The sequence below is a fragment of the Pelophylax lessonae genome, assembly GCF_965119305.1.
Source record: "Pelophylax lessonae genome assembly, chromosome: 7".
NCBI classification, from domain to species: Eukaryota; Metazoa; Chordata; class Amphibia; order Anura; family Ranidae; genus Pelophylax; species Pelophylax lessonae.
This window is the reverse complement of record NC_138774.1, coordinates 182135369-182159558: the sequence shown is the minus strand read 5'-3', so window position 1 is coordinate 182159558 and position 24190 is coordinate 182135369. Positions and strand designations below refer to the sequence as shown.

General features: G+C 40.6%; 1 protein-coding gene across 3 annotated transcripts in view; it reads right to left on the bottom strand.

Annotated features, from left to right (window-relative positions):
* COL5A1 (collagen type V alpha 1 chain) overlaps positions 1-24190 on the bottom strand; it is a 275391-nt gene that overhangs the window by 53680 nt on the left and 197521 nt on the right. For all 3 annotated transcript variants that reach the window (XM_082264614.1, XM_082264613.1, XM_082264615.1), the window contains exons 32-42: positions 23109-23162; positions 22040-22084; positions 21887-21940; positions 20958-21002; positions 13047-13100; positions 10562-10615; positions 7768-7821; positions 5939-6046; positions 5017-5106; positions 4740-4793; positions 35-142 (exon numbers count right to left, since the gene is read on the bottom strand). In XM_082264614.1, coding sequence (XP_082120740.1) covers positions 35-142; positions 4740-4793; positions 5017-5106; positions 5939-6046; positions 7768-7821; positions 10562-10615; positions 13047-13100; positions 20958-21002; positions 21887-21940; positions 22040-22084; positions 23109-23162 — 720 coding nt within the window. The remainder of the gene's footprint in view (positions 1-34; positions 143-4739; positions 4794-5016; positions 5107-5938; positions 6047-7767; positions 7822-10561; positions 10616-13046; positions 13101-20957; positions 21003-21886; positions 21941-22039; positions 22085-23108; positions 23163-24190) is intronic.

Below are 24190 nucleotides of genomic sequence, written 5' to 3'. Positions count from 1 at the left end.
GTGATTATATATACAAAACAATCAATGTACTTACTGGAGCTCCCTTTTCACCAGCTGGTCCAGGTGGTCCTTGTGGGCCGGGTCTTCCAGGTAAACCAATTGGACCAGCAGGCCCTGCAGCTCCTCTTTCGCCTGGAGATCCCTAGAACATAAACACAGTTCATATCAGTGACAAACTTCCAGAGATAGCATATGTCTGATCACTGGCGGATATTTTTACAAAGAAAATAAAAAAATATACAGATATATATATATATATATATATACACACAGTATACCCCCCTCCATCGCGGGGGATTACGTTCCAGACCCACCCGTGATAAGTAAAAATCCGTAAAATAGAAATACCCTAGGCATATTTTTATAACTTTTACGGTACTTTTAAAAGCATTTTAAGGTCCTTATACACTTTTAAAACAGTAGAAACACATTTAAACACATTCAAGCTATTGAGAGAGAGCAAGAACAATGAAAAACACAAAAACAGAGCACAAAACACCATACACTGTAGGGAGACACGCAGAACTGAGATAGCTAGGCTCCTTCCACTGCAGACAACCAGGTGCCAAAAATAGAGCATGGTGTTCAGTACCTAATGGTAATACAGGCAGAGATCATTACACTTGTCACCCAGCCTGGCAAATTGCTGCACACAGTGTATTGCTGCAGTGCAAATCATTCTGTCAACTTTTTTCACTTACTGCTGCTCAAGCAGCATAAAAGTGCTGGGCACTTGGGCAGGATGCTATGGTGGGGTTTGGACCCCCCTAACCCCCTAGTAGAGCAGAGGGGAAAAAGTTTGTCTTGAGGTTCTAAGGCCTGGCAAGGCCATGTGTAGCATCAGACCCAGGTGCTCCAATCTGTGAGACAGGTCCAGAAATGACTTTCTCATAGTATTGATCCATCCAACAGGCTGCAGAGTCAGCACTGTCAGCTGTATTTTGGTTGACAGAGATAGGGTGAACTGATCATTTAACGGGAGACTATTCAGGTAACCTGCAACATAAACAAAGATGTGGAGGAAACATGGAGATGTGCAAGTAGTAATCCTGAACCGAAGCCAGAAAATCCACTAGAGGGAGAGATGCCATCACTAACTTGGCAGATTCCATGTAGGAAAAAGTTGAGTGAGTTCAGATCTAGTATGGGCCCCCATTTGGTTTAGGAATCATAAAAAAAAGTCTGAATAGAAATCTTGAAGGAATTCTTCTGTTGGTATGGGGGTAATGACCCCTTGGCACAAGAGCTGCTGGATTCGGCCCTTGAAACAGGAAGGGGTTAGGAGAAAACACGATGCATAACTCTAGTTTGAAGCCCTTGGAAATGACACTCAGGATCAAGGCTTTGAGATTTTCTGGGACCAGAAGGCTGACAAGAAATCCCCCTATTCTGAGAAGGGGGGGGCACCCCATCGCTAAGCAGAAGCCCTGGAATCAGCCTTGGCTAGTTTAAAGGGCCATGTATTCTTAAGATAGTATGTTAGTATGTTCCCACCTTAGATTTGCAACTGGAAGACAGAGGGATAAAAGGAACATTTCTTGACCTCAAAAGTACTCTTACCCACCACAAGGTTAAGAGATGCAGAGATGCATGCCCCAATGTTGAGAGCATTTGGCCTGGTATGGTTCAGGAGGGGAGAGGGCGCTCGCCCCCCCCCCTTTCCTGGCCTGCATGCTCTGATAAGGGTCTAGTATAAGTTTTGGGGGGACTCCTTGCCATTTTCTTTTAAAATTTTGGCGTGGGGGTTCTCCTCAAAATCCACACCAGATCCAAAAGGCCTGGTATGGATTGGGGGGAGACCCCACGCCATTTTTTTCTGTGATTTTTTAAATGCTGGCAATTCTTTTCTTAATATTCAGCGGTCAGTGGGGAACCCCATGACAGCTGATGACTCAGTTGTTAAGGAAGCGGAGGCCACCCGCTCCTTAACAATCCTGACAGTTACTGATTGTCAAGGATGCCAGCGTCTGCCAGTGTTAAATTAATGCAAGGTTTCACTACTAAAATACTGCATCATACCGCTTTGTGAATGGAGCCCTGTGTGGGGAAGCTAGCAGAATGTTAGGAAGCTGGCAGACAGTAGTGAAACCAGCAGCCCTAGGTGGCAGTGAGCCCTAGGCGGCTGCCTAATTCGCCTAGCAGTAGCACCGGCCCCGCTTATACCCCCTTGTAATCTTCTTGAGCACTTTTCTAAGGAAGTACTAAACAGGTGTCCACCTTCTAAGAGTAACCCCTCAATGTGTTTCTTGCATAGAAGCTCAGCTAACCAGCATTAAAGCCAAACAATCCTGCACATATTGACAGAGAAAAGACTCATCCTGGAGATCTGGTAAAGTGTATCAACCAGGCCATTCACACAGTAGCATAAGGCTGTGGGTAAAGTCTAAATGAGTGTGGACTGAGGCATCCATTAAGATGGAATTAGGATCTCTGGTCACTCATTTAGTCCTGACAGAGGGCCGCTAAAAAAAAAAGGGATTGTGCTGTATCTGGCAGTACCTCTTTTTGCTGAGCTATGTGGGATGCTGGACAGCTCCCTGCCTGATCCCTTGAACAAACTTACTTTCTCTTGTTTCTGGTGAACCTTGAACTCCTTGCCCCTCCCATGACCTGCCTATTTAGCCATGCCTTAGCACTTTCTGTTTGTCAGATTATTGTGTTCTTCTCCAGGCATTATCTTCTTACACTCTTGCTGCCCTCCTCAACTTCATTACCGACCTTCAGCTTGTTCCTCGACTATGCTTCCAATTGATTATAACCTGCAACCATTTATTACCAACTTTTGGCTTTATCCCAACCTGCAACCGCTTGTTACATTTGGCTTGTTTACCAACTATGCTTCTGCTTGATCCCTATCTGCTACTAATCCCCCGGCTTGCTCACCTCCCAGTGGGGAACAATCCTAAAAACCGCGACCTGGCACTAGCCTGCAGTGAAACCCATCTTCACCATAAGGAGCTCTGGAGAGGACTGATTAGTGCTTAGACCCTCACGCCTTAGGTAAGCCTGTGTTATCCCCCAGGGGAATCTGCTCATGTATTTATCCTGCTGGTTTCTACGTGAGCCTTTTCACTGCTTAAGCCACTGGCCTGCAAGCCTGACTGATCATGACAGGGGCAAAGTTGTGATCCCTGCTATCAATAAGGCCTGAGATTCTGCCAATAAAATCGGACATTGTGGCAGAAAAGGTAGCTGGCGTGGTAAACAGGCAAGCAGAATGGCTAGAGGAAGCTGTCCCCAGAGGGAGACTAATGACTTTTGCTGCTGTAAATAAGGAGGGGAAGGTCTTGGTGCCAAGCACCGTAGGCAGCTTCGAACCCAGGTAACACAAAAAATATTGTTTTGTGCCAATGGAAGAGAGCTAGGAGCTTTTTCTGGTCAGGAAGTGTGCCCGGGAAGAGGAAGAGGCAGGTAACCTATTTAAGAATTATGGGCCAGCTCAGAGGAAGTGGGTTAAATGATGTTAGCCATGAAACTGAGGACATCATGTGGCAAATAAAAAGTACTGTGGTTAAAATCTCTAGAATGAAGGTTAAATATTGTCTGGGGTAATTATTTGTATCTTGTTGTTTTTGGCTGGAGTTCTGCTTATATATATATATATATATATATATATATATATATATATATATATATATATATATATATATATATATATATACACATACATACACACACACACACAAATGGACCTTCATTGGGAGGGGGTGCCTTTACATTTTTCAGGTACATAACACAATGGAATAATAACAATTCTGTGCGGAAAATAAGTTGCCATTAATTGAATTCCACACAATTTCAAAATAACAGTTTGGCTCCAAATAAAGCCACAGTTTTGGTGTAAGTCCTACAAACAGAATGGAAAGCATAACTAGTGGTTTCCCACAGTATGTGGATCAGTTTATTAAACCGCTTGCCCAGTCACTACAATCATACAATCAGGGATGGCACAGTGCTGCCACTTGGGATATCAATGAGACATTAACTGCTGGACATCTATTGTGTTCTGATGAGCCTGTTTATTTCTTATCTCTAGTATTTTTTAGCCTTTGGACAATAAAGTCTTGTTGATACTGCACTTAGAAGCACCTTCTGTTTGTGTTCTGCTTTTACCGGAGAATTGCTTCCCTATTATGGACTGCTGCTCAAGTGTTCTTTTAGGACATCTGTTTGCCTGCCCTGTCTTCTACAAACATTACGGATCCTTATCTCTGACCAGTACAATTCACCCAGAGTGCCCTACATTGCATTTGCCTTGGTGTACGTCCTGACGGTTTCCAATTTGATCTCAAATGGAGCTTAAGAACACAAACAAGCCACTGGATTTCTCTGAGCTTACAAAAAAAGAGCATGTTTACTAGAATACATTTGTCAGTGTCTTATAAAGCCCCACCTGAAGACCTCTCCTCAAAAATGTCCACTTTTTACCTGTGAATTCATTTATCTGCAATGCAAACCACGTAAATCTTTTGTTTTTACACTTCATTAAACACTGAGGTGCTGGGAAGATTACTGATAATGGTATAATGTGCTTTCCCCCCACTGCATCAAATTATACGCCATACAGGTCAATAATTGTCTATGCATCACATTTCACACACCCCGCTGCTTTATATGGCAAATGTTAGGAATAAAAATTATTCCTACTTAGTAAGAACTGTGTTTTGTGTCAAAGAGGAAAACAAGTAAGAGAATCATTCCCAATAGATTGTCCATATATGTCAATAATCAATACTTACAGCAGGGCCAGGAGGTCCTGGGGGCCCTTCATTGCCTTTCAGTCCAGGAGCACCCTATAAAAAAAAGAAACAATTAGATTTACAGTTAGAATGAAATTAACTTTTCAGGCTTCTGCTTAGGGGCTCTTTTATAAATGCATTTCTACTTATAAAATTTGTAATTAGACCAGAAGATATCTGTCTTTCTATTCTCCTGAAATACCTTCAATGTCTGACCTAAACTAACCAAGGACAGCTATATAAAACTCTGCTTAGGTCAACCTGCCAGTATACTCACAACTGGGCCTGGAAGGCCACGTTCTCCAGTAAATCCTCTTAAACCTGGTGGTCCATCTTTACCAGGCACACCAGCAGGGCCAGGATCTCCCTAAAAGTCGAAAAGCAACAGGCTTAGACATTGAGTTGAAAACAAATATAGCCATCAATGTATGGTTTGTTTTTTAAGGTTTAGTTAAAATACTTAAGGGGCAGAAGTCATATATATATATATATATATATATATATATATATATATATATACATACACACACAGTATATATAATATAGTAAATCTTTACTGTGCTACACCACATAAATACAAACATTTGTGGCATAGAAACATGAATATATGGATTTAATAATAGCCTTTATGTACAGAATCCACTAGTGAATGTTGATAAAAAAAATAAAAAACCTTTACTTGTTCATTAGCCACTTGACATCCATAGGTCATGTAAAAAATGGATTGGAATTCAAGTGGTAAAAACAAGTTCATGGCTGCAGCTACGAGCCTGGTACTTTCCACCGGCTGCCAGTTTTACAGTGAGAATGATCTGCGTAGCGACTGTGGTAAATTATTTCAGGATGACGATTGGAACAAGTTCAGGGAACATCCACTTGTGTCTAATAAACTCAGAAGCGATGATCATTTAGTCACTTCCACTTTTAGATCTGTCATTCTCTGGCTACTGCAGTTGGGGATGCAGCTAATCAAGCAGGTCGTGGTTGATTAGCTGCAGTGGAAAGCAGTGGTGACATTAGGGGTCTAATAGACCTCTGATATCTCCATAAAGAGAGTCTGTCACCTGCCCATACTGTTAGAGCCCTATGATAGGTGGTGACAATTGGTTAATATTAGTGATTTTGAAAGCTACTTTTTTTTTAAATTGTATTCCGCTTTTACACTGAGCCAATTATCTGCTTAAGAATCTAAAACTCACCTTAGACCCTTCTTTTCCTGCTAGACCAGGTAAACCTTGCTCACCAGGAGGTCCAGGAGGCCCAGGATGACCTCTTTCGCCCATGGGACCAGTCTCTCCAGTTGGGCCCTTAAAAGATCCACAAATGGGGGAAAAAAAGGAGTAGGTTTTACAAGAAGATAAGAATCACACACTCAAGAAGCCAGAAGTACCGTAGTTACAAAAATAAACAGTCGGCGAATGCCTCTCTCAAAGACAGCTAAAAAGATCTTTAGTGTAATGGATTTGACACTACGAAGTGGTGTGGTGCAGGCACCATTAAACGGGAGGTCAATCAGCCCCAGTTCCTCTGGAGGAACTCTATGGTTCCACGGAACCATGGTTGAAGAAGGCTAGACTAAATTGTGCTCTATATTGTACAATTTTCTCTGAGCTGGGGTCAATCAGGTACATCTGGAGCACCATGTACAGTTTACAGGTACAATACTATGCATGCGTAGTAAAAGGATCGGAATATCCTTGTACCAATACACAGAATCATCATTACAATATGTTCTTAGAATAGTAAACACAAGCTTTCTTTATTATTTTAATAAATCCAGCTACATTCTTTTATTCTACAATCAAAAATGGATATTTCAGTTATGCATAGTTGCTGGCCTGTCAAATCTATTTTGGGAGGGGAAGAGACACAAATTACTGAGGGGGGAGGGGGAACGGGATTATTGCCACTGTGCAACGGACAGAAATACAAACTACCTCAGGGGAATCTCCACATTGTGTGAGGGGCAGAGACACAAACTACCGCAGAAAAATCTCCACAATGTATGAGGGGCAGAGACACAAACTACTGCAGAAAAATGTCCACATTGTGTGAGGGGCAGAGACACAAACTACCCCAGAAAAATCTCCACATTGTGTGACGGGCAGAGACACAAACTTCCGCAGAAAAATCTCCACATTGTGTGAGGGGCAGAGACACAAACTTCCGCAGAAAATCTCCACATTGTGTGAGGGGCAGAGACACAATCTACTGCAGAAAAATCTGCACTTTGTGTGAGGAGCAGAGACACAAACTACCGCAGAAAAATCTCCACAATGTGTGAAAGGCAGAGACACAAAATCCTACAGAAAAATCTCCACAATGTGTGAGGGTCAAAGACACAAACTATCGCAGAAAAATCTCCACAATGTGTGAGAGTCAGAGACACAAACTATCGCAGAAAAATCTCCACAATGTGTGAGAGTCAGAGACACAAACTATCGCAGAAAAATCTCCACAATGTGTAAGGGGCAGAGATGCAAACTGCTGTGGAGAAATCTCATTATTGTAGAAGTGGAGGCTCAAACCACTGAAGAGAAATTTTACCATTAAAGATTGTGACATATAAAAATCTGGAAGTAATTAAAAAAACAAAACAATGACCTCTCAGAACTGATATATTAAGGAAAAATGATTCACTCTAACCTACAAAATCATATGGTAAATGTTTATGATTAAAAAAAAAACTGTGATACGTTTGGAATTTTCTATAAAGGCTAAATATGAAGACAGAGCTGGCTTCACAGATAGCAGGTCAGGTCATATGATAAGCTTGTGTCATATTAGAATTAATTTATTCTCTGTCTACTGATTAATATTAGAGAGAGCCTAGGAACTATTAAACACTAACACTACAGCTTTACATCTGATGGGAGTCTAACATAAAGAGACCAGAGAGCTGACAGTGATCACACACTGTCCCCTCTGAACAAAGTTCTATGAAATCACAGTAATGTTTTATCCTTCCATTATCAAAGAGTTGCCAGCTTTCCCTGGCCAATTAGAGATTCACAAAGAGATGACTTACCTGCGGGCCGACAACACCAGGGGGACCTGGGGGGCCAGTTTTTCCTTGGAAGCCCTGGTGGTAGGAAGAGAGAAAGTGAGTCCAGGCAGAGAATCAAAGAGGACATCGGTTTAACTCACCAGGTTGATGAGACCCTAAAAAGACACTAAAGCCTGATGTATAGAGCAGAGGTAGAGCAGACACACGTGTCAGGAAAGAAATATAGGCAGAGAAACAAAGACATGCTGCACCATGCTTATTAGAAGACTTTTCCTACTATGTTTTACCTGATGGGTAGAGAAATCGCTGTTGTAACAGCAGAACCAGCTGAAATCCTGGACACCTGAGTCAAAGGAGTACTTACCGCAAACACTTTATGGTAGTGGGACAGAATGATTCAGCTGCCAGCACAGCTGTTTTAATCTGATACAGAAAAATATGTTCATATGCTCTCATGACAGCTTCTATAACATCGGGTGTAGGCCAGTTGGTCAGCCTACTGTACAAATTAAAGTATGGGTTATGCTGATCCCAAGTCCTAAATTGGGTTACCCTCATGGAAGATTGGGTTTTGAATGCCAGTAGGTGTAGCCCCATGCTCCACAAGCCAAAAGAAAAAAAAACTCAAATTCTGGTAACTTTATTTATCCAGACAACACAGAGTCCCCCGCCCAAAACCACCTCCTCCTCTCACCCACAAGGGGTACCCAAAAGAAAAGAGATCAGGAAGAGTCTTACTGGTTTTTTTTAGCAATTATTTTCAGTGAGTGTTTTCTTTAGAACTTATCCCAGTAATGTAAGAACTGAGGGATTTGTGGGTAATGATAAAACTGCTAATTTCAGGGTAGTAACATAGACTGATACATTAAATTGAGTTCTTAAATCAGCTTTGAACTTCAACAATAGTGTGATAGATCCAAAAAAGTTAGAAATAGGTTCTCATTTTAACCTTTCCTAAGCATATTTTACAGCACAAATGGCCTCTGATTAATATGTTCCTGACTGCTCAGTTTATTCAGAAAAAATATGTTTTATAAGAAAACATATTTTTGCCAAGACAATGAGAAGAACAGAGAAAGGAAATAATTGTAACAAACACAAATAGGCATACCTTGTTCTACGCCGACATACAGGGCTGTTTATGAGCACAAACACAAGACAAAGCCATACAGCGTGGATACGATACAGCCTCAGCCATCCGGCCAAAGATGCCAATAAAAGATCTCTTGCTCAATTGGCCAGTTCTTACGATTCTGAAGCAGCATATTACTAAAAATGTCAGCGGTTTGCATTTAAATAACCAATAAAGATTTTCCACTGACAGCAGAGTGAGGACATGATGTATGTCATGTAAAATGGTGTAATACGGTGGTGTACCACGAGTCATGTGTTTAAAAAGTGACTTTGTACAGCATATTGTATAGTAAAGTTTCTGTGTAAAATCGTTCTCCAGAAGGAGGCTGTTCAGTTATTTACAGTGCTAAGGTCAATACCTTCTACAGGAGAGCTGAAGCCTGTCTGAGTACTTATCTGAAATGAGAAAAGTTGCAGCAGGCTGGCAGCTAGGGGAAGAGAATTGGTGTCTGTGGCAACAACCTTCTTACCAACAAGCCTGTCTCAGCACTGCAGATTTCACAGGCTTTAGACCACACACAATCCCCATATATCCTATGGTAGTTAATAGGGTGGGCTGTAAACCACTGAACAGCACCTTATGAAAAAAAAAAGCTTCCTGGACCAGGAACTGAGCATTCAATGAAAAAAACATGCATAGCATGCCCCACCCCTCCTGAACTTCCTTACAACTGTGAATGGTCATTGAGGCCTACACATTAATTGACCAATAAGGAGGTTCAGAAGGTAGTAAAAGCCATCCAAAGCTTGAATTTTGCAGGCCTATATCTCTGGATCTACTGATAATTTAACAAGCGGTTTCCGCTGAAGGTAACATCTGCCTATGTCATTTTTTTCATCAGTTGCTCTTTTGTAGTAAGCCATCTTTGTGGCAGGTTCACTTTAAGTGGGAAAAACATACATCAGTGTCTTTTTTTTACTTGGGAATACCAATTTGCGAGAACAAAGTTTGCAGAAGCCAGTCATCTGATGAATCAGAGAACATCCAAATCCCAACAGCCACATTCCCTCAGGCAAGCCATGTAATGTTCATTCTAATGCTGGAATATCCATCCACATCAAAATATTAAATGATAGATTGAATCAACATGACATTTGTGCTGGTGCTAGCAAATAAATTACACTGTAATAATTGTGAGGTCACACAACCCCCCTCTTTACACCCATGTGTACCCACTAGTGCAATCATACTATGTGCCACATATACCAAAGTATCTGACACTGGAACTGTCCACCTTGCCTACAGCAAATAACAATGTACAAACCTGCTGGACAACAGTTTGAACCTGATTTATGCTGCGGGTCAACACAGACAGGTCTTTCTGCCAATACTGTGATAAATAAGATCCATGTTGTCAGGAAAGATCAAAGCAAGTTTTCACTATATTCACTGGCAGAAGGAAACACATCTTCTGTTAATGGATACAGAGATGTTCTTGCACCAAATACAATAATAACTAGCTGATTGTGTCTAAATATGGCCCTCATGAAGCATCATTACTCTGACCCAGCCAGAATAAGCAGGGGGATTGCTTTAGACCCCTCCATATAGCCGAACAGACACCAACCGAAAGGTAAAAGCATGGCGACATCTCCTCGTCTACAGGGAATGGTCAAGAGTAATCACACATCCAACTGCTGTCAGACGTAAGGATGCACTCCACCGTCACCGTCTACTCACAGTTTCACCTCTCTGTCCAGGGTGGCCAGGAAGTCCATCTTTCCCTGGTGGACCCTAAAGAGAATAATACATTTCATCAGTCTCCATTATAAAATATCACTTAGCAAAAAGAATTGGTCTTCAGAGCCGAAGAAAGATGATGATATAAATATTAAAGTGGATTCAGATTAAAAGTGAATTGCTAGCTGCTGATAAGGCATTGCTGGGGTGAAGTCACATTTTTTTCATTGCATTTCTGGCAATTAAAGAAAAGTGGCCTATCAACCAGATATGACTTGTGCATTGGAAACTTCAAATTTACTTGAGATTTACTTATAGGTATTGGTATACATGTTGCTCAAAAGAGTTCACTCATAAAAACCAAGTGGACATTAGCATTATTTTCTTTGTTGCACTCACTTAATCTAAGCATAAATTTCATTGGCTACTGTGGAAAACATCTCCGTTTTCTTTCCTTAAAGTATAACCATGGCCAGGTTATGAACATTTAAATATATACAGATTATCAACAAGCAGCAAATAAGCTTTAAAATAATACCACATTTACCTCTAGCTGCAGGCACTGTGAAGCAATTAATCATTTTCACAGCAGAAGTACTGAAGTCATTATAAGGGAAAAGGCTGCTGTTTCCCTTTCCTAGTGGTGACACAGCAGCCTTTCAGCTTTCTAATCTCTAATCTAAACAGAAAGCAAATACTCTGGGAGAGGGAAGCAAAGTGCTGAAACTAGACTTGGACAACTTCAGGGTTTCTCTTGTGAACTTTTTGGATGCATTACTCCACAGTGCCTGCAGCTACAGAAGTCAGTATGAACATGTTTTAAAGCTCATTTATTGCTTGTTGATACTTAAATGTTCATAGCCTGGCCAAAGGTTCACGTTAACACTTTCCTGCCCTATAGCAGATTGATGGCCAGGTGGGCCTTTTCACCTTATGACTGGACGTCATACGACGTCCTTTCAGAAGGCGCTGCTTGTGCGGCCAAGGGGCCATGCAGCAGCTCGATCTGTCACCGGCTGTGGACACAGACAATGCCTGATCAGTGTAGCGGCTCACTGCCAGTACCATGTGACCAATCACAGTAGATTACATGACAGTTGTAAACAATGGATGGCTTCCTTTCATGCCATCAATTGTGTACAATTGCGTTGCTAGCTATGATTGGTCAATGTGATCACATGATACAGACAGGGCCAATCACAGCCCATCTGTACCATGTGGTTAGCTTGCCAATCACAGCTAACCACAACAAAAAAAACGTAAAGAATCGGTTTAATTCAGTAAAATGCTTGCTTATAGCAATGTAATTCACTATATAAGCAATCACAATGTGTAAAATAAACTCCTAAACACTTCCCCAGAGCAGTACAGTTTTACTATGATAACATTATATTTTCTCTGGTCACAGACCCGGAAGTGCAGGATCATTTACTAGGTACTTGATCCTGCGCAGCAGAGCTGCCTTGCCGCCATATATGCAAGTTATGCAGGCGGCGATTGTTTTTCTTTTTTTTTTTCAAAAAAATTCCAACTTCAAAAAACTAGCCATGCCTCTTACTAAATACCTTGGGTTATTTTGACCAAAGACTACATTCTGGCCTAAATTTATAAAGAACCATAATTTTTTTTTTGATAACAGAAACAAAGAAAAACATGTTTTTTTTTTTTTTTTTCAAAATTTTCAGTCTTTTTATTATTTGTTTAGCAAAAAAATAAAAAACCCAGTGGTGATTAAATAACAACAAAAGAAAGCTCTAGTTGTGTGAACAAAATGATTATAATTAAGTTTGGGTACAGTGTTGTCATTCAAAGTGTGACAGCACTGAAAGCTGAAAATTAGCCTGCGCAGGAGGAGGGTAAAAGTGCCGGTATTGAAGTGGTTAAAGTTCAATTTTGCGCACTCAAAAATAAAGTTACTATTTCAGATCAATTTGCTGTGATGAACTTCAAATTATTTTTAAGAAATAATTTTCCAACATACTAGAAATGCTTATGTATATGTGTTTTAGCATACTACATTGTAGCAACTTGCTCTTTCAAGAAATGCTTCTGAATAGGATTGCTAATATGGCAGGGGTATGTACACTGTGGATAGAAGTAGAACGTGTTATGACCTTGTAAGTAAAGAGCAATCTCAAATGAACATTGCTGCCCAGTATAATAACTTGGGAAGAGATGCCAGTCAAGAAGAAAGGACACGAATGAGTGGACACTGAACAAGACATGTCCTTACTCATCCCTGTTAATAAGATCTCAAACTCTCATTGTTTGGCCTATAAGGCAGTCATTTGAAAGTTCAGTGGCTCTTATGAATGGGCCAAGATTTTGCTGCGGAGCACAATGTTATGGGACTCACCAATGTATATATAATATAGGAAGTAACCAGTAATATTTTAGCTATGTTGGGCATTCTGCTTTCAATATATGCAGTTCATGCTATGCACAAGTTCACAGTCAATGTGAAAGAAGAAAATGGTCTACTTACAGGGGGGCCCTTCGGTCCAGGAAATCCAGTGGGTCCTTGAGGTCCGGGTGGTCCCTGTGATAACATGAGAATAAAGTTAAATCGGAACTAAAAAAATTTTGCAAGTTTCAACAATAAAAGAAAATGTTTCTGGTTGGTACATGCATTTGCAGTGCTAATTTTTAAAGCCAGAACTAGTCACAGGCAGGCTCTTGTTTTACTAAATTACAGACGATGCATTATGGCAGAACATGCCGAGCAATATACAGGGCTGTTGTCAGATTGTTGCCACCTATAAGCTGGACTCATAAGCAAATAAAGTCACTCTAAAGCATGGTTTTGTCTTGCACATTGTAGCAGCCATTTAGAAGCATGGTAGGGCAATGGAACAAATGTTAATGCAAAAATATATTATATGCAAAACTCAGCCTCTTCGCCATTGGCAAAAATGTTTTCAATAGGAACTCAAACTGCAAATTCTAACTTAATTAGAACATATTCTGACAACATAAAAAGCAGGTAGTTCATAGAGTTATGCTTTCCCATGGCACCATGCTACCATGGCAAATGCCAGATCTACATTACATCTGGCATGTTTATAGGTTCTAACCGGCCTGACACCTTGACCGGACTGAGCCATGCAGTTGGGGTTCTACCTTCCTTTAATAAAGTGCTACAAATTGGCTTCTCTGGCGCCGCCCCCTTTGCTTTCAGGCTCTTGCCAATGTCCAGGCCACATATTACAAATGAACAGATAGCTTTGGGGGTCTGTCATCGTATTGGGGGGTAGAAGATATGGCTCTTCTCTTTGTTCGATCTTGTATTAATGATACACATATAACATTGCATGCCATTTCATATTACCATGTGTATAAGCACTGTTTCATAAGTGTGCAATTCAAAGAGAAATGGTTTAGGAAAAGAGTGCTTTGATACGTTTTTTCATGAATGAAGTCCAAATGCCATAGAAGGTGTAGTTCCATAGAATCCCTAAATTCATTATGCTAGGTTGCAAATTGTTCTGGAGCCCCCAATTGCTGGTGTGTCATTGTTCTGAGATCCTCAAGTGTTAGTGTGTCATTTATCTGTAAACCCCCTAGTGTCAATGTCTGTTTTCTAGAATCCCACAAGTTTCAATGTGTCATTGTCTTGAGATCCCTAAGTTTCAGTGTGTCATTTTTTTAGTGATCCCTGTGTGTTTTTCATTGTTCAGGAATCCTTAAGTATCAGTGGGTCAGTGTTCTACCATCCCCAAATGGATCCCTGAGTGTCAATATGTTTCTGTTCTTGGATTCCCATGTGTCAGTGTGTCTCTGTTCTGGGTTCCTTAAGTGTCTGTGTTCTAATGTCCACCAAGTGTCAATGTGTCATTGTTCTGTTATCCTTCAAGTGTCATTGTATGAGGGTTTTTGAGATCCCTGAGTGTCAATGTGTCACTATTTGGACATCCCCGTATGCCAGTGAACCTGTGTTCTGGGAGCCCGGAGTGTCAGCATGTCATTGTTCTTGGATCCTTCAAATGTTACTGTATCATTGTTCCAGGACACAGTAAGAGGCTGTTTCCAGATATGGGGAGTCTTTTAATTCTACTGCAGTTTAGGATTACAAACAATGATGTGGAAAAATATATGAATAATGTAGTGAAAACTTTTTGCTGTTGGATAAAAATAATTATATTTCTGCATTGCTGTGATACACTAACTGTTGTTTTTCCATGGAAGCCTTCCTAACTATTTACAGGTCAGTAGCTGAACTGTAGAAATGAGGACTCTGGGGGAGTAGAAAGGAAAAGTGATGCCTATGGCAAGAATCTTACCTTCAATCTATCTCCTGCAACAGGTAAGTGCATGAGTGCTATAGGTTCTGGCATTGCTAGATATGTTTAAGAACTAGTTCCAAATCCAGCAGTATGTGTACAATAACTTGTCTATGAGTTTATACAGTTTACCACTATGTATGTCAGTTCCTTCTCCCCTCTCTACATGCGTAGCCGTCAGCTGCCTCTGAATAATGGATGTGTGCACCTCAGTAGATAACGACATCTAGAACAAACTGAAATTATAAGCGTTCTGTTCCTATGGGTCTTTATTATCCGAACCAGCACATATATGAAATCTTCACTTCCCTCAGCCCTTCCTAGGCTAACACCACTAAGTATATCTTCTGGGCTGAAGGGAAGTATTCAAACTATCCCCAAACATATCTGCACCTTTCCTGTGTCACTGCAAGAATGTGTTATATGTTTCTGTAATTGAAAGTTTAATCTTACAAATACTAGCAAAGCGTGTCTGTTGATTGCTTGAATGGCTAATTAGAAATGGTGTATTGTTTTTAAAGTGTAAATGTCACTGGTGATGTGGCTTATATATATTTTTTTATAACATTTTAGTGTAAATAATATGTTTACTAAGGTTACAGAAATGAGGAGATGACAGGTTAACATTATCGAATCATCACAGCCACATTATCGGGTCACATAGCCCTATGCTGTAGCTCAGAACAGACCTCAAAATCATGGAACATGTTTATGCACAAATAATGATTTAACATTGCCATTTGGACTACAACATATAGTTTAAGCTTCAGCAGTACTAGGATACCATACCAAAAATGGCTGTATGAGCACAACATTGTCACTCACTATAGTACCAGATTTTAACATCCATGGCTTCATGTACCTGTCTACGACATTAAAACCTCTTCCTTTAGCCTTCTAAATATGAATGCATTGTATGTACCGTGCTAAAAACATTCATATTTAGGAGGACTAAATGTCAGCAACTTAGATGTTTCATATAGTCCATATACTGTGTGCTGGAGATTAAAGGGTCATTAAACCTGCACCATTAAAAATGATCAACAAATGCTGTATTACATGCTGTTCATACTTAATCAGTCACTATAGGATTCATTTTCTGTATTCTGCAAAAAATCCTGGTGGATGTTGCTGTGAATGTCTCCCCCTCATGTCCATGTCCCCACTGCAGCTGGGGATTTTGCACAGCAGTGTTGGCAGCTAGTGCACATGCTCAGTTTTCAGTGTATTTCTACCCTGAGCATTTCCTCCCTTTCACATCTGAGCCGCCCATGTGACTATAAAGTCACACATGTGGGCGTATACACAGTGGTAAATGACAGCCCACTCCCTCCCTCCTCCTGCATGCCCAATAACCAGCTAAACACATTAAGGGTGAGATATTACATCATGATTGATGGATACTTCCATAATAAAGATTTAATTTCAAATATATACTTGTATGACAATTTAAAATAGTTTATAGAGATTAAATATTTATTTTTACTCTGTATTCCAAAGGCTGATTTTTTTGTGACCAGTAGCAGATGACAAAAAGCTCCTCCTGCCATGGTTTACCTACAGACAGGCTGGGAAATATCTGGGTCATGTGACAGCTGTATATTAATTAGGAAAAAAAGGTACTTAGATTTTTTTTTCATATTAAAATAATTACAGGGATAATTACATTAAACAGTGTGTGTTTAGTATCACTTTAATGCTGCAATGGCCTCTAAATGTTTGCTTTTACTCTCTGCAAATTGTTTTACTATACGATAGTGATATAGCAAATCTCTGTGTTTGGTCTGTCTGTATTCTGTGACTTAGCGGTGTGTGTGTCAGGGGTCCAGTGTATGCCCCTAATTGTCTGTGCGAAAGAGGTCTTAAAGTGGTTGTAAACCCACTTTAAAGTCTTTTGCCTATAGGTAAGCCTCTATTAACCGCTTGCCGACTGCCCACAATATATTTACTGCGGCAGTCATCCCCTCCTGGGCAAAGCGACGTAGTACTAGGTCGCTCGCCCCGGAGCCTGCAGGGGGTGAGCTCCTGCCCCGCTCGTTCATGGGCATCCCCGCGCGAGTGACCGGCGGCTCCGATGTCCGCCGGCCACTCGCGATCTCCCGCTGGAGAGGGAAAAAGGCAGGCGGCTGAGGTAAACAAAGCCGCCTGTCATTCTCCCTGGTGTAACTGCAGAGATCATACGATCCTGCTATGTAGGATCGTATGTCTCTGTGGTTACATCACAAGCCACGCCCCTTTACAGTTAGAATCACGCCCCCAGGGACACACTTAACCCCTTGATCACTAATAAAGTTAACCCCTTCCCTGCCAGTGTCATTTTTACAGTAACAGTGCATATGTATAGCACTGATTACTGTAGTAATGTCCCTGGTACCTCCAAAAGTGTCAAAAATGTTAGTCAGGGGTCCGATCTGTCCGCTGCAATGTCGCAGTCCCGCAAAAAAAAAAAATCGCAGATCGCCGCCATTACTAGTTAAAAAAAAACAATAAAAATAAATCTTTCCCTCAGTTAGTAAACGCAATAACTTTTGCGCAAACCAATCAAAATACGCTTATTACGATTTTTTTTACCAAAAATATGAAGAAGAAAACAAATTGGCCTAAAATGTTAAAAAATTTTGATTTTGACATTTTTTTGGGGAATTTCATATAAAAAAAATTTGAAAAATATTGTTATTTCTTTTCAAAATTGATGCTCTTTTTTTGTTTATAGAGCAAAAAATAAAAATTGTACAGGTGATTAAATACCACCAAAAGAAAGCTCTGTTTGTGGGAAAAAAAGGACGTCAATTTCATTTGGGTACAGTGTTGCACGACTGCGCAATTGTCCGTTAAATTCACGCAGTGCCGAATCGCAAAATAGGCCCTGGTCTTTGAGCAGGAAAATCCTCTGGGGCTTAAGTGGTTAAGGCTTACCTATAGGTGCTAAAAATATCCCCTAAACATGCACAGTTTAGAAGTTATTTACAGTGCATGCAGCTGACGACGTCATCGGCGCATGAGCTCTGAAGGAACGGCCACCCGTGCCGTTCCTTCGGAGCCCTATGCCGCGAACGACGGCTCCCGCGCGCATGCGGGGGAGTGATGTAATTGCACCTCCAGCCAATCAGATAGCCGGAGGACACGAACAAGGAAGCAGGACAGCCGGACATGTCGGCCGCCCTGTCGCTGAGTGGGTGGCACTGCGAGGGCTTAGTTTTAAGGTATTTCATAATGAGCTAGTATGCAATGCATACTAGCTCATTATGCCTTCGTCTTTACAGGTTTTTTTAGGGTTTACTTCCTCTTTAAGGGGGAGAAAAAACTGGAGAGCAGAGAGGAACTATGTACACTGAGGGTTTAAAGCTGAATGGGTGCAAGAAGTCTCCAATGTAGAGGGCCTAGCTCTCTGCTGACTGGGATCTGGAAAGTGAGGTATGCCTGCTGAGGCAGGAAAGACCAACAGGTGTGTTGGAGGAATGCTCTCAATGAACATCAGGCAGAATCCAGCTGTGTGAAAGTTGCATTTAAGCTCCATTCACACCTGAGCGTATCGATTTACTGGTGTTTTTTTAAGCTTTTTTACAGCTTTTTATAAGCTTTTTAAAAACATTTTAGAAGTGTATCACAAGTGTTTTACAGCTTCAGGCGTTTTTGTTTAGCCAATAGAAAGAACTAGGGGAGGAAAGGAAATTAAGGGTTAAAGAGCTGCTATTTGAACAGAAAAATGCTCGTAAAACGCTCAAGTCAAGCATTTCTATTGAAGTCTTTGGGGAGAAAAACACTTGTAATCTGCCAAAAAGAAGCTCATATACTTTGAGCTTCAGGGAATTTGCTTCAGGTGACAGAACGCTCAGATGTGAACAGGGGCCATTGAAACAAATGGGATTTGGCTTGTTTAGCATTTTAGAGCTACAAGCTTCAAGCAGAAAATCAATCAGGTGTGAACAGGGCCTTAGCTTTGATTGAAAAAAAACAAGATCTAAACTAAGGCCCCTTTCACACAGGCGGACCGTTCAGATCCGCCTGCCCATTTTTTTGGCGGATCTGAACGGTCCCCCCATGCATTTCTATGGGGCATCGGATGTCAGCGAAGACATGTCCGCCGACATCCGACCTGATCAGATTCGTCAAATCTGGACGGATGGAAACCCTATTTTCCATCCGTCCAGCGGAACGGATGGGATCGGATGAGAACGGACCGACGGTCCATTCCCATCCGATTTCCCCCATAGAGATGCATGGGGAACTGACAGCTGTGTCTCCGCACACAGCGCGGAGACACAGCTGTCATTCTCCTGCTCAGCGGGGGATCGGCGGCTCGGATAGTGTGAAAGGGGCCTACTTTTTTTCACATATAACATTTCTTAAATTTATGAAAATCATCTCTGGGGAAATTATTTTGTACATCCTTTCTCACACTAGAAGAAAAAAAGCTGTATTTTTTGCAAATTAGTTCTTGCGTGAAACAGGAACTGTATTTATAATTTTTTTTTTTTTTTGCTTTTTAATTATGTGTTAATTTTTCAGCAATGTAAGGGGAAGCTAAACTGACTTTAGGGTTCTGTGCTCTGCATCTATATCTCCCATTCGTGTATTCCACTGAGGGTGCAAGTCAGGCTAGGAGTCTGTTCTGACTCCATGTAATCAGCAGAACAAGAAGAGAAAATTTTCAGCCACTGTACACTATAAAAGCCCAGCATGTAATTAGTGATAACAACCTCAGCCTAACTCCATTCAGGCCATGCATTCATCCAGGCTGAGGCTGTTATCACCAATTGCACGCTGGGCTTGTATGGTGTGCGGTGGCTGTGATTTTTCTCCTTGCTCTGTGGAATGTAAGGGGAAGGCTATGATAATGATAACTAAAGAATGTCTCTTATTCACACATTTTATTTTCTAAAGCTGGGGACACACTATACAACTTTGTTTAGATTTTTCCTTTAGATTTACCAAAACCATATAATATGAGGTCAAATCCAAACACTTTCAATGTGTATGTCGGGAGGCCCTTGCACTACATAGTTGAAAGTAAATCTAAAGAAAATCGAACAAAAGTTGTGTAGTGTGTATCCAGATTAATAGTTTCAAGCCTTGGGTAATTCTACAGGTAGGTAATGTTTCAAAGGGGTCACTGTGTTACTGGCATAGCTAAAATAAGCATGGATACATTTTGCATAATAATATCCTTTTCTTTTATGATAGAAGTTGTTGACCTACAAAAGGAGTCCACAGGATAAAGACCATGAAGGTAGCTTGAAGGGAGGGGGGATTTGGGGAGACACCTTACTGAACATAAACCCTAAAGCAAACAAAATGTACTGTTAACATTTATAAGGTCTTATGATTGTGAAAGTATAGAGATTTTTCATCAGAAAATAGCAAAGCAGACATAAACGAGATCAGGCTATGGCCCCTGTCACACAAGGTGGACTTCGTCAAGCAGATCCGCCTTCCGCCGATCCCCGCTAAGCAGGCGGATGATGGGTCCATGCTGATGCAGAGAGGACATGGTCACAGCCCGCTGTTCTCTATGGGGTGGTCAAAATGAAACGGACTGGGGAACAGATGGGAAACGGGTCCCTAGCCGTCTGTTTTTGGTGGACCGGATCGGATGCAGGCGGGTGTAAACGGACACGTCTGTTTACATCCTCCATCCCATAAAGAACAATGGGTGGTCCTATCAGGTCCGCCTGAAAAATGGACAGGCGGACGTGATTGGCCCGCTCGTGTGAAAGGGGCCTAAGTATTTTGTATTATATATAAATAGATTTAAACTTGGGTTATCAACTATAGTTAAACTATCATGATCTCTCACAGGACCCCCACTGACCTCTAGTGAAGCCCTAGGGATCTGGAAAGCTTCAGTTGACAAAGGCTGGTACAGGAAATAGTCTGCAGGTGAATTTACCTTTCTAGTTATTATGTTCCCCCATGATGTACTAGCATGTTTAGGAGATAAAAGCATACAGAAAGAAAAAAAAATGCTGGATAGTGGAATATTCATTTTCTGAACAATCAATGTCAGATGAACCAATATCATCTGGGTACGACCATTCTCGTTATTGTTTTCCTGTGTTGCAGATTCACCTCCAAGTGTGAATTGTGTTACTGCTTAAGCATCTATGAGATCTTACCCTTTCACCAGGAGGACCAGCTGGGCCATCCCCTCCAGAGTTACCCTAAAGGACAGAGAGAATCATTAGCATTTCATTGTCATGGTATAATATCTATTCTAAAGCCTAAAAAATATTTTTATTAAGGTCCTTTTAAGGGCTACTTAACATTGATGTTGATGAGGAATGTTTGTAGATGATGAAGTTTGGTTTGGTGAGCTTTTACCACCTATATATCTAAAGATTAGAGATCAGCCCTAAATACCTAGAGATGTTAAACACTGTTGTTAATCAGCATTCTATAGACACCATAGGTGCTCATTAGGTTTAAAACTAAGGGATCTATTAATATTAAGGATACATGCACACTAGCTTTTTTTTTTTTTTAATCCTAGAAGCTTTGATGACCATTTTTTTCTGATCCTAGAAGCCAATAGTGTTCTCCTATGTGTCCATGCACACATTTTTTTGCTAGAATCATTTTTCAAGCTTCAGCATTTAGGAGCAGAAAGAAAAAATGTTTTTGCAGAGTTTTTGGGAGCGTTTTCCCAGCAGAATAAAACGCTGAACACTCCTAAATGCTACTAAAACAAGCTGCTATTATCAGAATTTTTCATCCAGTGTTTTTTGAGCTTATAAAAATGCTAGTGTGCATAGAGCCTAAGGGAGCTGTTCACACAGCAACGCATACTCACAAAGCATTCCCTGACTCAGAGGACTAAAGAAAAGCAATCAGCAAAGTCTTTCTTCTTTTGCCGGATCTGACTGCCCTAAACGCTATCTGGCCCCTGCAAGATCCTTCAAGGCCTATTATGTCTTCTATGAATTGTCTCACCCTGCCAATCTGGACACAAAAAGTCAAAGAGATATGCCAGAATTCTCTAAAATTAATGGTCGATTTGTAAATTGAAGGACAAAATATTTTACTACACATCGCACAATATTCTTACCTTGGGGCCTGGCTTTCCGGTCGTTCCCCTTGGACCTCTTTCACCACGTGGACCCTGAAGAAAGCACACAACATATAGATTGGTACTGTTCGATTGACACCACACATAATCATAAGTTTACAATATACTCTATTAAAAAGGTATGTATCTTACCGTTGGACCTCGTTGCCCCCTTGGACCTGGTTTGCCAGGGGTTCCCTGAAGGAGAAAGAGGCACACTGATATAACAAGAAGCCATGTGAAGCAATTTACATAGAACTAAGCTATATCAATGTGAATAGAATATTTCATTTTTTTTTCAATCTCAAATGGTATTTAAACAATTGTTGTCTAATGCATAGTGCATGCACACACACAAACATGCATACACAGCATATGAAAATATATACTGGAAAAGATATACACTGTCATTCTGCTTGATATTAGGTCTTGCTGCGGTCAATCAAGGACAGGCTTTGGAGAATCTTAAATTCAGAAGCCTCTCTAGTGTGAACATCTTTTCAAGACATTTGCTAGTCTCCCTGGAATAATATTAAATCAGTGACATTCAATAGTAATTCCTGATGGGTTTTCCCAGCTCAGCGCATTACTATATATTGGATTTATGCTGTCACATTTTGCTAGCTGAGGTCCGTAGGACAGAAAATGTATGTAAAATTCTCTGTTCAGAAACTCGGAATGGAACTTTGTCGATGACAGAGGAATAATTCTGCCTACTTACAGTAAAGAAAATCTACATTGCTATTAAGCTTAGAAGTGTGGACTTAGTAGGAGTAAGTCTTTATTGGAATAGTTCAGCATGTGGTCTTGCTGCCTTAGCTGAACTCCCATGATGCTTTCCTAGCCCATAACACTAATAGCAGGTACAGTTAAAATACATTCAGAAAGCGCTAGCAACAGTCTGGCTTGCATGTCAAGCAGATCGAAAGACAAACTTTCATCTAATCTTCGGTAAAGTTGATCAGGTAAAAATATTATTTTACTTTAATGAAACTACAGAGTGAGCATTGCAGAGAAACACATGACCATTTTTAGTTCAGTTAAGCAATAAATGCATTTAATTTACCTAAATTGTAAAAGAATGTTAGTTTGTTTAATTCACAAAGAAGTCTAACACGTTGAAACACTTTTGATTGTTTTGCAGCCCTACATTTCCTACTCCTTTGTGCAACATAGACAAGAAATAAAAAATATGAAACAAAGGGAGGCATCGCTGACTTACTCTTGTGCCTTTCTCGCCGTTCGCTCCAGGGAATCCTGGGAAACCGATGGAACCCTTCGTGCAACAACAGAACAAGAAATGATTTGCAGCTTAAAAGATAAAACCAGCCTCTGTACACAGCACAATGCTGAGAAAGATTTCATAGGTGATTTAGATACAGACCATAAACACAGAACCTTGGTGGGTAAATAAACAATTTACTATTGTTTGATTTTACCATATGTACAATCCTGGCACACACACTAGGAACTAGATTAGAGAATTTATGTGCATATACCTTTATCAGCCAATCATTTTACAGGAGGATGACTCCTGATTGCTTGTCATGGGTTAGCGCACTTTGTCATTTAAAAAAAAAAATTGTGTACCTAATCACCGAGAATATACAAAAGCTTTTTTTTTAAATATTTTCAAAATATTTTTATTAGTACAAAGAGTAAGGTTACAAAAAAGAGCAAAACCAGAACAGGTGGTATGCAAGTATAACCCCTGCTAAAACTGTATTTTTTAACTATGGATGAAGTGGGGGAGAACTAGATCCTCTTTTTTTTGTTTTTTTTTGTTTTTTAGCTAATAAATGTTTTACTGGGACAGAAGTGAGGGAAAATCTTCTCAGCCACAGTTATTAAAAGAGAAGTATTGGCTTTAAAAAAACAAACATTTATACTCAGCTAGGTATCAAAGCTGCATCTGTCCCCAGCCAGCTCTGCAATGATAACTGAGCGATTAGCAGTGTCTGATCTCCCTTCCGCTCTGAGCAGACGGTGGTAAGTGAAAAACATCGCTCTCTGCCCCTCCAGCACTCACTGGAGTATCCAGCTGTGGAGAGGGTAAGAGGGGCTTGCTCAGGCTCTCAGTTGATCGCTGAGAGGCTGAGCCAGCTGCCATCAGCCTGCTGTTGGCTAAAAACTAAGTGCACTCTTGTGACCTACAGGAGAAGTATAGCTAAAATAGCTTTGGCTATATTCTTCCTTCATAGAACCTGACAGATAATATAAACCTTTTCAACACCACCCAAAACTAAAAATAAAGCTTTGGCTAGAGTTCCACTTTGTTTGTAATTAGGAACATATTGATGCTGC